This window comes from Ranitomeya imitator, chromosome 4 (genome assembly GCF_032444005.1).
Source record: "Ranitomeya imitator isolate aRanImi1 chromosome 4, aRanImi1.pri, whole genome shotgun sequence".
NCBI classification, from domain to species: Eukaryota; Metazoa; Chordata; class Amphibia; order Anura; family Dendrobatidae; genus Ranitomeya; species Ranitomeya imitator.
The window spans coordinates 668,369,861-668,384,634 of record NC_091285.1 but is presented as its reverse complement, the minus strand read 5'-3'; the positions used below and the strand labels follow the sequence as shown (position 1 = coordinate 668,384,634).

The window sequence follows — 14,774 nt, the reverse complement described above, 5'->3', positions numbered from 1 at the left end:
AGTAGTGTGGGAAGGAGATGTATGTACTGTACATGTGCTGTGTATACCTGTCATGGTGTAGTAGTGTGAGGAGGAGATGTGTGTACTGTACCTGTGCTGTGTATACCTGTCATGGTGTAGTAGTGTGAGGAGGAGATGTGTGTACTGTACATGTGCTGTGTATACCTGTCATGGTGTAGTAGTGTGAGGAGGAGATGTGTGTACTGTACCTGTGCTGTGTATACCTGTCATGGTGTAGTAGTGTGGGAAGGAGATGTATGTACTGTACCTGTGCTATGTATACCTGTCATGGTGTAGTAGTGTGGGAAGGAGATGTATGTACTGTACCTGTGCTATGTATACCTGTCATGGTGTAGTAGTGTGAGGAGGAGATGTGTGTACTGTACCTGTGCTGTGTATACCTGTCATGGTGTAGTAGTGTGAGGAGGAGATGTGTGTACTGTACATGTGCTGTGTATACCTGTCATGGTGTAGTAGTGTGAGGAGGAGATGTGTGTACTGTACCTGTGCTGTGTATACCTGTCATGGTGTAGTAGTGTGGGAAGGAGATGTATGTACTGTACCTGTGCTGTGTATACCTGTCATGGTGTAGTAGTGTGGGAAGGAGATGTATGTACTGTACCTGTGCTGTGTATACCTGTCATGGTGTAGTAGTGTGAGGAGGAGATGTGTGTACTGTACCTATGCTGTGTATACCTGTCATGGTGTAGTAGTGTGAGAAGGAGATGTGTGTACTGTACCTGTGCAGTGTATACCTGTCATGGTGTAGTAGTTTGAGGAGGAGATGTGTGTACTGTACCTGTGCTGTGTATACCTGTCATGGTGTAGTAGTGTGAGAAGGAGATGTGTGTACTGTACCTGTGCTGTGTATACCTGTCATGGTGTAGTAGTGTGAGAAGGAGATGTGTGTACTGTACCTGTGCAGTGTATACCTGTCATGGTGTAGTAGTGTGAGGAGGAGATGTGTGTACTGTACCTGTGCTGTGTATACCTGTCATGGTGTAGTAGTGTGAGAAGGAGATGTGTGTACTGTACCTGTGCAGTGACTCCCTGTGTCACCACAGCCAAGAGTAAGAAAATATTAAAAGAACTTCAAGTTGCACAAAAATATTTTGACATTTCAAGTAATTTTACACCGTAAAGAAACCTCTTTGAAGAATGGGGGTCTTTGTGTATATTCGCTGTAGTGAACACTAGTGATAGCGGCTGCACACGAGATGTGTGTCTATGTCTGCTGGGTGACAGCGTCGCTGCAGCCTACACAGTCTGAGTCTTTCAGGTGAATGCACAGTATAAAAATAACCCAGGTGTATAAAATCATCTCACAAAAATAGACGCTCTCCTCTTCCTCCTGTGTAGGCATCTATGAATAGAGAGGAGACAGCGAGGAGGGGTCGGAGCAGATCTGAACAAAGCGCACAAGTAGAAGGATAATGACTGCAGGAGATGTGCCTGGATGAGGTGCAGCCACAAAGATATTGCAGCCGTTAGGACCTGCCCCACAACCCCCGCACCTCGGTCTCTTCATCATACCTAAAATAAAACTGGTGCAATTACGTCAAAATATACGACATCCAATACATGAGCCATAGGTATCAAAATATGCACCCCTAAAAGATTGCCATGTGACGCCACAAAAAGTAAGCAGTAGGTGACAGTTCTCTCTTAGGGTGGTTTCACACTTGCGTTTTTGTCTGCAGCGTTTTTTTTTAAAAAAACGCATGCGTTATTTTTCCCTATATTTAACATTGAAAACGCATGCATTTTTTGTTGTACGCGTTTGGTCGCGTTTTGAAACGCATGCGTTTTTTTACTGCATGCGTTCATTTTCAGAAATGCAACCTGTAGTATTTTTGAGAGGCGTTTTTTGGACCAAAAAAAACGCATGCGTTTTCATGCGTTTTTTTTGGGTCAAAAAATACATTGGAGTCAATGGGGACGCATGCGTTTTTTTGTGCATGCGGTTTTTTTGCGTTAAAAACGCATGCGTTTTTAAATTAAAAAGCCAGAAAACACACTAATATGCCACCCCCCAACATAAAAGTGATAAAGGGATCCTAACCCTAACCCTACCCCTAACCCTACCCCTAACCCTACCCCTACCCCTAACCCTAACCCTACCCCTAACCCTACCCCTAACCCTAAGGGATCCTAACTCTAACCCTAACCCTACCCCTAACCCTAAGGGATCCTAACTCTAACCCTACCCCTAACCCTACCCCTAACCCTAAGTGATCCTACCCCTAACCCTACCCCTAACCCTACCCCTAATCCCTTTAGGGTTAGGGGTAGGGTTAGGGGTAGGGTTAGGGGTAGGGTTAGGATCCCTTAGGGTTAGGGGTAGGGTTAGGGGTAGGGTTAGGGTTAGGATCCCTTAGGGTTAGGGGTAGGGTTAGGGGTAGGGTTAGGGTTAGGATCTAACCCTACCCCTAACCCTAACCCTAACTATTTCTGTTTATAGTGGGTTTTTTACTTTATTTTGATGATTGGCAGCTGTCACACATTTCTCAGCATGCGTTTAAAAAACGCAAACGCATGAAAAAACGCATGTAAACGCGTCAAAACGCCGCATTTTTTTCACCACATGCAAAAACGCATGCATAAAAAAAACGCAGCGTTTGCATGCGTTTACATGCGTTTTTTCACCATGGTTTTTTTTGCGTTTTTTACCGCAAAAACGCACCCAAAAAAACGCAAATGTGAAACCAGCCTTACGCCTTCTGTCAGCTCCAGTATGCCACCATTTTTTCCCATTAGCGATTTTGCCATTTTTCACTTTGGACTCTCCTCCACCCACTATTGGTTAATTATAAATCCGAGAGCCCTTTGGATTTCACTGCACCCCTTATAGCAGTTGTCCCCAACCTGTTTTAATTTGAGAGCCACATTCAGCTTTGAGAGATGGCCAGAAGCCACAATCTATGGGAAGAAATCATAGAAGCCACATTTAGACCAATGTCTGATAACTGGTCCTTAGAAGGTTATTCTGGCTGACTTTCATTTCGGAGAGGAAAGCAGCACCAGTGACAGATACTTAAAGGTTAACAGGTCTCAGCTCTTGTCCTATTCTAATCCTCGTACCTGCGGGATACCTGCCGTGCGTGATACCTGCCGGTGGTGGTGCACATGTAGGGACATGTGCACATTGGGCAGATATCACCGGAGGTGCAGGGGCACCAGGACCTCTCACCTTCGATATTGAAGCAAGTGGAGCTGGATAAATTTTAATTGGGAGATGAGCCAGTGACGTTATGTCAGGATGAATATGGAGCGCCCCCAGACACAGGGCCATGAGTTCTCGGTACCGGGCCTCTCTGGTTCGGTTCTGAGACTGTCACGGTGGCTAGACCCGGTCCGTGACCCTGCTAAGGGGCGTCCAGTAAAGGGATTTGTACAGTCTGTCAAAGGTTCATGACGCCACCTGTGGTGTTCGGTCAGGGTGACCGACGCTGCTGTGGGGCCCGCTGGGGTGATGGAATGGCAGCTGGATGGTATACCTTCCCACAGGTGAAGTATGTCCCCAGGGCTTCCCAGTAAGGTGGATGGTGATGGTGTAAGGCGCAGTCAATAACGAGGACACAAGGTTGCAGTCTCTTTACCTCTTTACTGAAGGCTTCAGGATCCTCAATCCAGAGTACGTTCAACAGGGCTCTCTGAGACCGGCCGGTCCGATGGGCACATCCAGAGTTTCCCTCGCAGATGGAAATCGTTGCCTACCACTAGCGCCTGTGTGTTGTAGTCCTGCCCTGCTGAGCATTCGGAATAGTCCTCACAACTGCTGTTCTCGTTCGTTTGTTCTCTACAGCTCTCTCTCTCTCTCTTCTTTGGTTCCAGATGTTACTAGTTTCTAACGTCCCCCAGGTATGTTATGGCTAGGACGCCACCCGTTTGACGGGAAGGCTTGAAAGGTAGACAGCCAACCTATAATCAACTGTCCAGCGGAATTTGAAGAAAGGCCTAAAGTCAGTTACTCCTACGGTGATCCGGCCACCGACTACGCGCCTCAGTAAGATGTTGCCTTCCTCTCTCGGCACGACTCTTACTGGCTCTCCTTTGTGCTGATCTCGTTTACACTGTTCCACAATATTCTTCCCTTCTTGTCTCTCTCTTAGGATACCGCCGCAAGGTAGTGCAGGCACGGTTCCGTTACGTTCTGTTCTGTTCGCTAGGCACCTGCCAGGTTCCCACGCCTGACAGGGACCCCCTGTGCCTTCTCCCGCAACACCCCCTGCCACGGGATGTTGCCTGGTTCCAACCCAGTCAGCTTCTGACTAACTTCCTCCCCAGCCCCTAGTTTTACCAGTGTGAGGAGTGGCCCAATAAATAAAGCCTTTTTCTCCCCCTAGTGGCCGGAGTGTGAAGTGTAATGTGTTCTGGTGATACCTGGTCAGGATAACTCTTTAGTGTCATCAGACGTACCGCTGCTCCCCTTAGTGGCAGAGTGCTATACTGCAACGACCAGGTCTCTGGGGCGCTGCAAATGCGCCATCAGCGGGTCCTGATAAATAGGAGCCGTCCACAACAGCTGCCAATCACACACGTCACCGCAGGTATCTGTAGCTGTGATGCACCTCCCAATACAGAAGGGAGTGGAAGCAGAATAAATATTTAATGGTGATTATGTAAAATGCACACTCTTATGACCTGTCTTCCTCTCACTTAAATAACTGGTGGCGGTGGAAAATGTGGAAGAGGGTAGATATTGGGGAGAAATGGGGAACCTGGTGTTTGCATACTAGAGGAGTCTGCAATATGGTGCAGGCAGGCAAGAAGTGGCCAGGAGACCTGAAGTGATGAGGAAGACTGCTTGGGACAAGATAGGAGGAAGAGGAGGTGGCAGGGACAGCCCTGCGCTAAGAGGTATACGTCACTAACAAGTAGAAGGCAGTCTTTGCATGACTTGTCCTATATTTCACTTCATCCTACTCTAGTCTGTCTGGTGTACCAACGATAATGTGCCGATCTAGCAGAAACTTCTGCCCTATGGCTCTACTTCTGAGGTTGAGGAAAATGAGCCAAACCTTTCTCAGTCAGTATGGCCATGTTGAAAAGTCACCTAAATCAATAGTACAAGTGTGTGTATATATATTCTACATCCACCCCAGTTCTGAATTCTCAGCTACACTGCTCAGTACTGCTGTGAATGTCCTCCGTGCTACTTCAGCTTCTGAATATGTGCTACATAGAAACAGGAGAGAAGAAGTTGCTCATTCCTGTGCATGCTGATTTTGGAAGACATCAAAGCAGCTAGTCTCTAACCACTAGCTCAGATACAACTGAAAATTTGAGCCAGAGAGGGAAAAATTGGGGAAGAAGTAGGATCCAACTCATACAGTGAATTAGTATTTATGTACACATAAAGTGCAACTTATTCTAAAAAGACATCTGAAAGGATGGATACGACTTAAAGTTGTAATTAAGTTGGAGAAGGGTAGGATAGCTTTTGTTATAGATACAACATAACACACTCGAATTTGGGGCAGATTCATGATATTAATAGGGGAATACTTTCTTGATTTCCAGATAGGGCTTCAAATTTACCCACAAATTGGAAAGTCACGTGGATAGTCATAAGGACTAGTAGTGTCATTGTTATAGGACTTTCTACATTGACTACTTTTTACTTCTACTGTAGAGGAACACTGAAGGTCAGAGGCTACACAGATGATCACCATTATCTCGAAACGAAAGGTAACTGTTACTTATCCACTCGAAATCCAGCATCGGTCTTGTGCCTTTTCCTTCTCTGGCACCCAGCTCTCTCCTACCTTATGTGCAACAGGTTGGTCCTGCTGCATCAAAGTACCTTTCTGTCTGCTTGACTCTATTCTAAGGTGCTGTCTGCAGACTCGTCTCTGCTGTACCAAGGTCCTTGACCATGTACATTGCCCAGCCGACCTAAGGTCTGTATACTCAGCTCTATTATTCCAAGGTGCCTGTCAACATCTTCTTATCTGCTAATCCTTGCTGTTCCATGTGCCGTCTATCTTGTACAGCTCTGCTGTTACACATACTGTCTAGCATATCCATCTTCCCTGATTCATGTGCCCTCCATCACATCCAGTTCCTCTGATCAACTTGACATCCAAAATATCCAACTCTACTGATTCTTGGAATTCCACGCAGCATCCGGCCTATCTAACTTGGCTGCATAAATGCCATTTCTCCGTGCTTCTCAATATGACATTCAGCTAGGTGAGTCATAACAGTAATATTTTGGAGTTCTCATCAACTGAATTGATATGAAGTCCAAGTTGTCCAAACCCATCAGATGGCCAGACTTAATCATTAATGAAAGGAACTTGAATGAAGATCACCATGGACGTGAGTGAACGGAGGAGGAAGTGGAAGCACCCACCAAGTGATGCACAAAACATCTAAAAAAACAATCTCAAGGGAATTTGAGAATTTGGAGCTGTGTTGGCACATAATCTTTAATAATAAAATGACAGATGAACGTTGATTAGCTAAATTGCCAATAAGGTGAATGATGAAAAGCACTGAAGAATATTAAACCAAAGCCTTCCTGGAATATTGAAAATGAAAAATCTACTCAAGGACCTAGGATAAAAAGTCAGAATATGATTCGGTAGAGCAAGGTTTCCCAATGGTCCTAGTGTTCAAGACCAACAATGAAGTTATGGAGTATTGTATTAGTGTTAATCATTACCCAGCCAGTAATGGCAGCTATATGACTGCAACGAGCACAAGGACTGTCTGCAAGGTTTTTGTCTGGGACGAGGTCCATAGACTATACTGTGAAGTGACGGCATGGGTGACATGGTGGCTCACAGTGATACTCACAGGTCACATCACTATGGTGTAAAGTCTTTTTTAATTCATTGCTCTCAGTTCTCATTACTGGGAAAATAATGCTAATTAGTCCAAGCAAAGCCACTCCACTTAAGTTGTTAATTTGGTTCTTCTTTTATAATTGTGGGCCCTTTGAAGCCCTGCTGTAAAGTAACAATTTGTGGCCTAATTGCTTAATTAGAAGATGTAATGGTTGTTGTCTACTAGTTTGATGCCTGAAAATTCACATAGTAAACAGAAACAGGTCCATTCATTGTGGCCACGACAGGCTTGCAAAATTCACACTACTGTACATTCATATGCATCCCATAAAAATAAGTGTCCATATTCTACATCACTCATATACTACTGTGGTCTTAATTTATTTTGAGGGATGCTCATTGGTCATTATTATAATTAGAGTTGACAAATGCATACTCATTCAAAAAGAAGTTTGCTTCACTTCCTGAAACCATGGCATCATTCAGTGTATCCATGTATTCATTGGGTTCCATATACTTCCATGATAGGTGAGAAAGAGCACATTGCAGTAGCACCATTTAAATATTGTATTATTATCAGAAGCTTTATGAAACATAATCGTAATAAAAACTGCATTTCCAAAAAATAGTGACAGAATAAGATACTGTATATGTCATATCAGGTCTGATATCTTCAGATCAGTGCCACTGCTATGTTCTAGCATCAAAAATTGTCTTGCAAATGTAGACTTTCTGGGGTATTTTATTTTAAGACCACACACACGTCTGATATTCAAGAAATTAAAAACATTTTTATAACCTGGGGTGTATTATACACCCATAGCGGGACCTAACAACATTCCATTTTTTTTCCCTGATACTAGTTATTTACTTGTCAACCCCCCTGTCCTTATGATTTCCAGACATTTTGGAGATATATAGTTAATGGAGCATGTAGTACCTTTCCAGGAATTTGTACTTTAGGTAAAAGTGGAATTGCAATGGGTGGCACCTTCATCTCTACAAGCGGGTGCATGTATGGCAGGGCTGGGGGGCTTTGCGACATGGCCTTTGAATGACTTCTGTAACATTTATATAGAGTCAACATGTTATTAGCCCCCTTATTGTTTTAGATTTACTTATTACATTTATCCTTTATCTTACAGATCTCCGGGTGAGCCTTTAGCACACAAAGCTTTAAATCTGTGTTTATGTAAATCAACATTTTACCTTGGCCAAAACCCTCAAAGATTGACCTGGTACCACTGACTACAATACTGAATTTCATCTTTTCTCCTTCACAATGTCCTTCACATCATCGTTGCTTCCTCTTAGCGTCCACCTCCATTCTTCCCCTCAGTATCTTCCCCCCTCCTCCTCCACATCCTGCTGCACCTCATGATAGATTCCCTTTTATACCCACATGTACGTCCCCTCCATTTTCCACTAATCCAGCCTATGAGACTCTGTTCCTAGCCCAATGTATCATGGTGACACCCGCCACATACAGACCACGGTCGTCCATTCTCGTCTTTGTCTCAGAAATTTCCTCCTGATCAATCTGATTCCATCTTGGGTATAAGTCCCTTCCTTCCATCGCCTCTCCAAATCTCATTATGGTCTCCTTCATCTATCTCCCTGTCACCCTGTCAATATCTCCGACTTCTCTATTGTAATGTGAGCTCCATGTTCAAAACTGCAGCACATAAGCAACATTTCCGATTATTCAGTTCTGCATATAGTCAGCATCCTGGCATGTAAATCTCTGCACTGGGTATACGAGGCCCACAAGTGTCGGCCTGCGGGTAGGTGCAGTACGATTTCATAATATATATCCCCGCTAGCCGATCGGTCAAATCTAGCAGAGCCAAGCTTGTCAGATGGAGCAGGGCTGAGTTTACCATTTGGCACAACCCATTGTAAAACCATCTTTTCATTGTTTTGTCACCCAGGCCTGCAGGTGCACTGAATACATTCGCAGATCTCGTGTTCCACGAACGATGTGTCGCCGAAGGGTTAAATGACAAATTCAGATCTGCTCCATCTGTATGTCTTGGGTTAGAGTGTGAAAACTGAGCGTGCCAGACAGAGGATGGATTGTGTGTGATGGAGAAAGGGCTAGGAAGGGAAGGATAATGCAGAGAAAACAGAGAGGAGGAGGACGGAGTGAGAGCGAGGTTCCTTACAGAATGGAGCCTTTGAAGAGGAATGCATGGCACGGATGCGGGCACTGGCAGCATGTAACATAAGGTGGACTGTCATGGGCAGGGACGCCGGAAATGGCTGGCAACCAAACCCACAGATAGATAGATAGATAGATAGATAGATAGATAGATAGATAGATAGATAGATAGATAGATAGATAGATAGATAGATAGTAGATAGATAATAGATAGAAGATAGATATATAATAGATAGATAGATAGATAAATAGATAGATGTATAACAGATAGATAGATAGTAGATAGATAATAGATAGAAGATAGATATATAATAGATAGATAGATAGATAAATAGATAGATGTATAACAGATAGATAGATAGATAGATAGATAGATACTAGATAGATAATAGATAGATAGATAATAGATAGTAGGTAGATATATAACAGATAGATAATAGATCTATAGATAATAGATTAATAGATAGATGATATATAGATAAATAATAGATAATAGATAGATAAATAGATAATCGATAGATAATACATAGATAACAGATAGATAGATACTAGATAGATAGATAGATAGATAAATAATAGATAGATAAATAGATAATCGATAGATAATAGATAGATAACAGATAGATAGATAGATAGATAGATAATAGATAGATAACAGATAGATAGATAATAGATAGATAGATAATAGATAGATAACAGATAGATAGATAATAGATAGATAGATAATAGATAGATAACAGATAGATAGATAATAGATAGATAGATAATAGATGATAATAGATAGACAGATAGAACATGTGACACGTGCAAGGCAGGAGTAATGTGTCTGATAATATTATGTGAAGCCATATATAACATCGTACAGTGTACACAGGGCGGGTGTGAGCGTGCCAGGCTCATGCAAGGACGACCTAGGGCCGGATGTTTCTGGAAATGGGTCATATAAGGAAGTCATACTAAAGTATTGTGTGGCCCAAGATATCAAGAATGGAGGGCAGTAAAGGGGAAACAAGGCCATAGATATAATATTGTATGACCAGGTGGTGTATATATATATATATATATATATATATATAAAATGATTGATAGATAGATAGATGATAGATAATAGATAGATAGATAGATAGATAGATAGATAGATAGATAGATAGATAGATAGATAAATTACCAATTCATGTATTAGTCAAGGCATGGACATTGATAAGATATGGGGAATTATTCTAATGTGTTTTCTGTATACATCCATCATACACGCGTGCTCACACACCCAGTGACTGCCATGTCTCTTCTATTGTTCTCAAGAACCCCCACCCCCATGTTCCTGTAGGTACCAGCTGCGACTGGGCAGGGTGTTGGTGGTATCAGTCTGTGCAGTGTCTGCATTTTCATACCCCATCCATCCCAAGTCATCTATCCATCTATATATCATCTATTATCTATCATCTATTATCTATCTATTATCTATCATCTATTATCTATCTATTATCTATAGATCTATCTATTATCTATCTATTATCTATCTATTATCTATCATCTATCTATATATCATCTATCTATCTATCTATCTATCTATCTATCTATCTATCTATCTATCTATCTATCTATCTATCTATCATCTATCTATCAATTATCTATCATATCTATCTATCATCTATCTAGTATCTATCTATCTATCTATCTATCTATCTATCTATCTATCTATCATCTATCTATCTATTATCTATCTATCTATCTATCTATCTATCTATCATCTATTTATCTATCTATCATCTATCTAGTATCTATCTATTATCTATCTATTATCTATCCATCTATCATCTATTTATCTAGCTATCTACTATAATCTATTTATTATCTATCTATCATCTATCTATTATCTATCTATCATCTATCTATTATCTATAATCTATCTATCTATCATCTATCTATTATCTATAATCTATTATCTATCTATCCATCTATCTATTATCCATCATCCATCCATCTATCCTCCATGTGGTAGTATCTCGGAGCACCAAGGACAGGCGCTCTCTTCTCCTTGCCCGTCACTCTCCCTCCCCCACTTTCTGTCCTCATGCTGCATTGTAAGATGCCTTCTGGTCCCAGCTGGGACTCCCCTGAGATTCCTCTTTCCATCCCTCCACCTTCCTCTGCATCTTCTTCTTCCTCCTCCTGTGCTAGCACAGCGCAAAAACCATAACTCACCCGATCATCCTCCTAATTCACCGCTTTCTTCTCTAAACATTTTCTACATAAAAAGAAAAAAAAAAGAAAGATGGCGGTACTTACAGTCACCATGCTGAGGGAACGTAGGTTGGATCCTGTCGATTTTCGGTTGCGCCTCTCTTGCCGTCGGGATCCTTTTCTCAGCGTTCTGGCGTCCGAGGTGCGCCTGCCCACCCCGCCGCTCCCTTGCCCCCTCCCGGCGGCCGTCACGGGATCGAGACAAGAAACCGGAGCGTGAAGAAAAAAAAAAAAGCTAAATATTGCAAAAAAAAAAAAAAAAAAAAGGATTTATATAAAATTCAAGCGCTATGAAAAATATTCCCCCGGCTTCTTAAAAGGGGAAAAAAATAATATCCAAAAATTTTTTATCAAAAATGGTAGAAAAAGATCCCAAAATAGATATATCTATAGATAGAAAAAAATGGTCTTGATAAGGCAAGAAAAAAAAAAAAAGTGCTGTGCAGGCCGATAGGGGTGAGGGGGGGGGTCTTTGTCTGGAATGAAAAGGAAAGTGGGGGGGGGGGGCACGAGATTTTGGAGACAGGGATTGAGAGAAAGGGAAGAGGGAAGAGTCTGAAGTGATTCGTTTTAATCCCAAAGTAGCGTCACCTTGCGCTCCCTTCATGTGAACGGTGTGATCCCCCTCTGCACATTTATATACGGCACTGCGGATGGTGCGGCTCGCTCCGTTATTGGCTGCCGGATTGGAAAAGGGTGAGTGCGGAGGGAGGGAGGAGGCAGGAGGACATGATGGATCTACCCCTCCTCTCTCCTTGTGATTTTTTTTGTCTTTTCTCCTCCTTTTCTTTGCTCCAGGCCCCCTGAGTAGAGAGACACATAGAGGAGGGGACGGTCGCACCTGCCAAGCTGCCCCTCTATGTCTCCATCCGTCAGCTATGCCCCCCATCCCTCTGGAAGTCGCCCTTGTGTCCATCCTCCTCCTCCTCTGCATCCTTTTCCAGTCCCTCCTCTGCCTCCTGTTCCTTGTGGTCCTTTGCCCTGGTCCTATCTGATGTCCTTCTACTGTAGTGTGCGAGGGGCTGATGTAGCAGAGCCGGTGTGGCGGGGCCGGGCTTAGTCTGCATTTTCATATTCCGAGGAGTTGCGACAAATGACAAACTCAGTTCTGTTTCCGCAAGGATTGATTTTTCCGCAGTCCATTACTACCTATTTATATCTCCACTATACTATGATCGTATAGCGCCGACAGATTCCGCAGCACCGTACAAAGAACATTCTTTCATTCTTCCAATCAATATTTGGTTCATCAACTAATTTATCAAAGTTTTCTATACTTTTGTTCCGCAGCTGTGTCCCAGGAATATTCCACAGGGACGATGATATAGCTCCCCGGGTGTTCACATATCTACAGGAAAGGGACCTAGGAAAACGGAAAAGATGACGGAGGTGGAAAGAAAACGCAGAAGAAAGGAGAGGGAGAAGCGGAATTAAGGATGGGAAATGTAAGGAAAGAATAAAGGTAGGAGGGAAGGAAGAAAAGGAACAAAAAAAGAAGGTAGGATGGAAAAGAGTAGAAAGGAAGGGGTGATGGGGAAAGGGATGTGAAAAGGAGGGAAGAAAAAATACAGGGTGGAGTGAGAGATGGAAGGGTGAAAAAGGAAGAAATTAAGATGAAGGGAAGTGAAGAAGGAAGAAAAAGGAAAGGATAAGGGAAGGAAGGAAAATGGTAGGAAGGAAATGAGATAGTAATGAAGAGGAAGTAAAAAAAGAGAAGAAAGAATAAAAATATGAGAGAGGTAGGAATTTGTGGAAGAAAGAGTAAAGGGGAAGGAAAAAAAATAATAAGAAAAAAGAAAGAAGGGATGGAATGGAAAGAATTACCAGTATATAAAAGATGAAGAAAGAAAGAAAAAAAGAAAGAAAGAAAGAAAGAAAGAAAGAAAGAAAGAAAGAGAAAAAGAAAGAAAGAAAGACAGTGAAAAGGATGAAAAAAATTACAGAAAAAAGAAAGAAGGGATGGAATGGAAAGAATTACCAGTATATAAAAGATGAAGAAAGAAAGAAAAAAAGAAAGAAAGAAAGAAAGAAAGAAAGAAAGAAAGAGAAAAAGAAAGAAAGAAAGACAGTGAAAAGGATGAAAAAAATTACAGAAAAAATAAAGGGAGAGGGGAAGAAGAGGAGAATAGAAAGAAGTGAAAGGAAGGAAAGAAGGAAAAAAAGAACAAAAGAGCAAAAAAGAAGGAAAAATTAGAAAAAAGGAAAAAAGAAATGCAGGGGAGAGAGAAATAGAAGTAAAGAAGAATTAAGAAGAAAAATGAAAGCGAGAGTTGAGGGAAGGAATTACATAAAAGAAAGGAAGAACCAAAGGAATTACCGTATGTAAAAGAGAATGGTAAGACAGGAAGGAAGGAAGGAAGGAAGGAAGGAAGGAAGGAAGGAAGGAAGGAAGGAAGAAGTCCTGAGGTCAAATCACACCAAGGGCAACATCTGTTAGGAATTGATATATTCTCCCTGTGTTTTTGGGGATTTCCTCCGCAGGTACAGATAGGGAATTTAGATTGTGAGCCCCAATGAAGACAGCCCCGATAATGTCTGTAAAGTGCTGAGGAACTGATGGCACTGTATAAGTGAGTAAAATAAATGAAAAAGGTGTGTATGAACTGTATGCTGTATGTATTACTATCACAGTGGTGCACTAGCTGTGTGTATGACTATCATAACCTCCACAGTATATAATGACCCCTTAGTAGCCCCAACACTGTATGACGGCCCCCACAGTAGCCCTCCCCTATGATAGAGGGTGTATGAGCTGTATGCTTCCCTATACATAGTTTAATGCCTACAACACTCCCTTATACAGTGGGTACGGAAAATATTCAGACCCCTTTAAATTTTTCACTCTTCATTCATTCATTTTTTTCACATTAATGTACACTCTGCACCCCATCTTGACTGAAAAAAAACAGAAATGTAGAAATGTTTGCAAATGTACTGAAAAAGAAAAACTGAACTATCACATGGTTGTAAGTATTCACTTTGCTCAGACACTCATATGTAAGTCACATGCTGTCCATTTCCTTGTGATCCTCCTTGAGATGGTTCTACTCCTTCATTGGAGTCCAGCTGTGTGTAATTAAACTGATAGGACTTGATTTGGAAAGGCGCACACCTGTCTATATAAGACCTCACAGCTCACAGTGCATGTCAGACCAAATGAGAATCATGAGGTCAAAGCAACTGGCCAAGGAGCTCAGAGACAGAATTGTGGCAAGGCACAGAGCTGGCCAAGGTTACAACAGAATTTCTGCAGTAATCAAGGTTCCTAAGAGCACAGTGGCCTCCATAATCCTTAAATGGAAGAAGTTTGGGACCACCAGAAGTCTTCCTAGACTTGGCCGTCCAGTCAAACTGAGCAATCGTGGAAGAAGAGCCTTGGTGAGAGAGGTAAAAAAGAACCCCAAGATCACTGTGGCTGAGCTCCAGAGATGCAGTAGGGAGATGGGAGAAAGTTCCACAAAGTCAATTATCACTGCAGCCCTCCACCAGTCAGGCCTTTATGGCAGAGTGGCCGACGGAAGCCTCTCCTCAGTGCAAGACATATGAAAGCCGCATAGAGTTTGCTAAAAAACACA

At 42.3% G+C, this 14,774-nt stretch overlaps 1 protein-coding gene across 6 annotated transcripts in view; it reads right to left on the bottom strand.

Annotated features, from left to right (window-relative positions):
• Positions 1-11,812, bottom strand: part of ELAVL3 (ELAV like RNA binding protein 3) — a 101,494-nt gene extending 89,682 nt beyond the window's left edge. For 4 of the 6 annotated variants that reach the window (XM_069767198.1, XM_069767196.1, XM_069767195.1 and 1 more), the window contains exon 1: positions 11,245-11,812. In XM_069767198.1, coding sequence (XP_069623299.1) covers positions 11,245-11,253 — 9 coding nt within the window. In that variant the 5' untranslated portion in view covers positions 11,254-11,812. The remainder of the gene's footprint in view (positions 1-11,244) is intronic. The other 2 variants (XM_069767197.1, XM_069767199.1) reach the window with 1 other exon arrangement.
• Between the last annotated feature and the right edge of the window lie 2,962 nt (positions 11,813-14,774).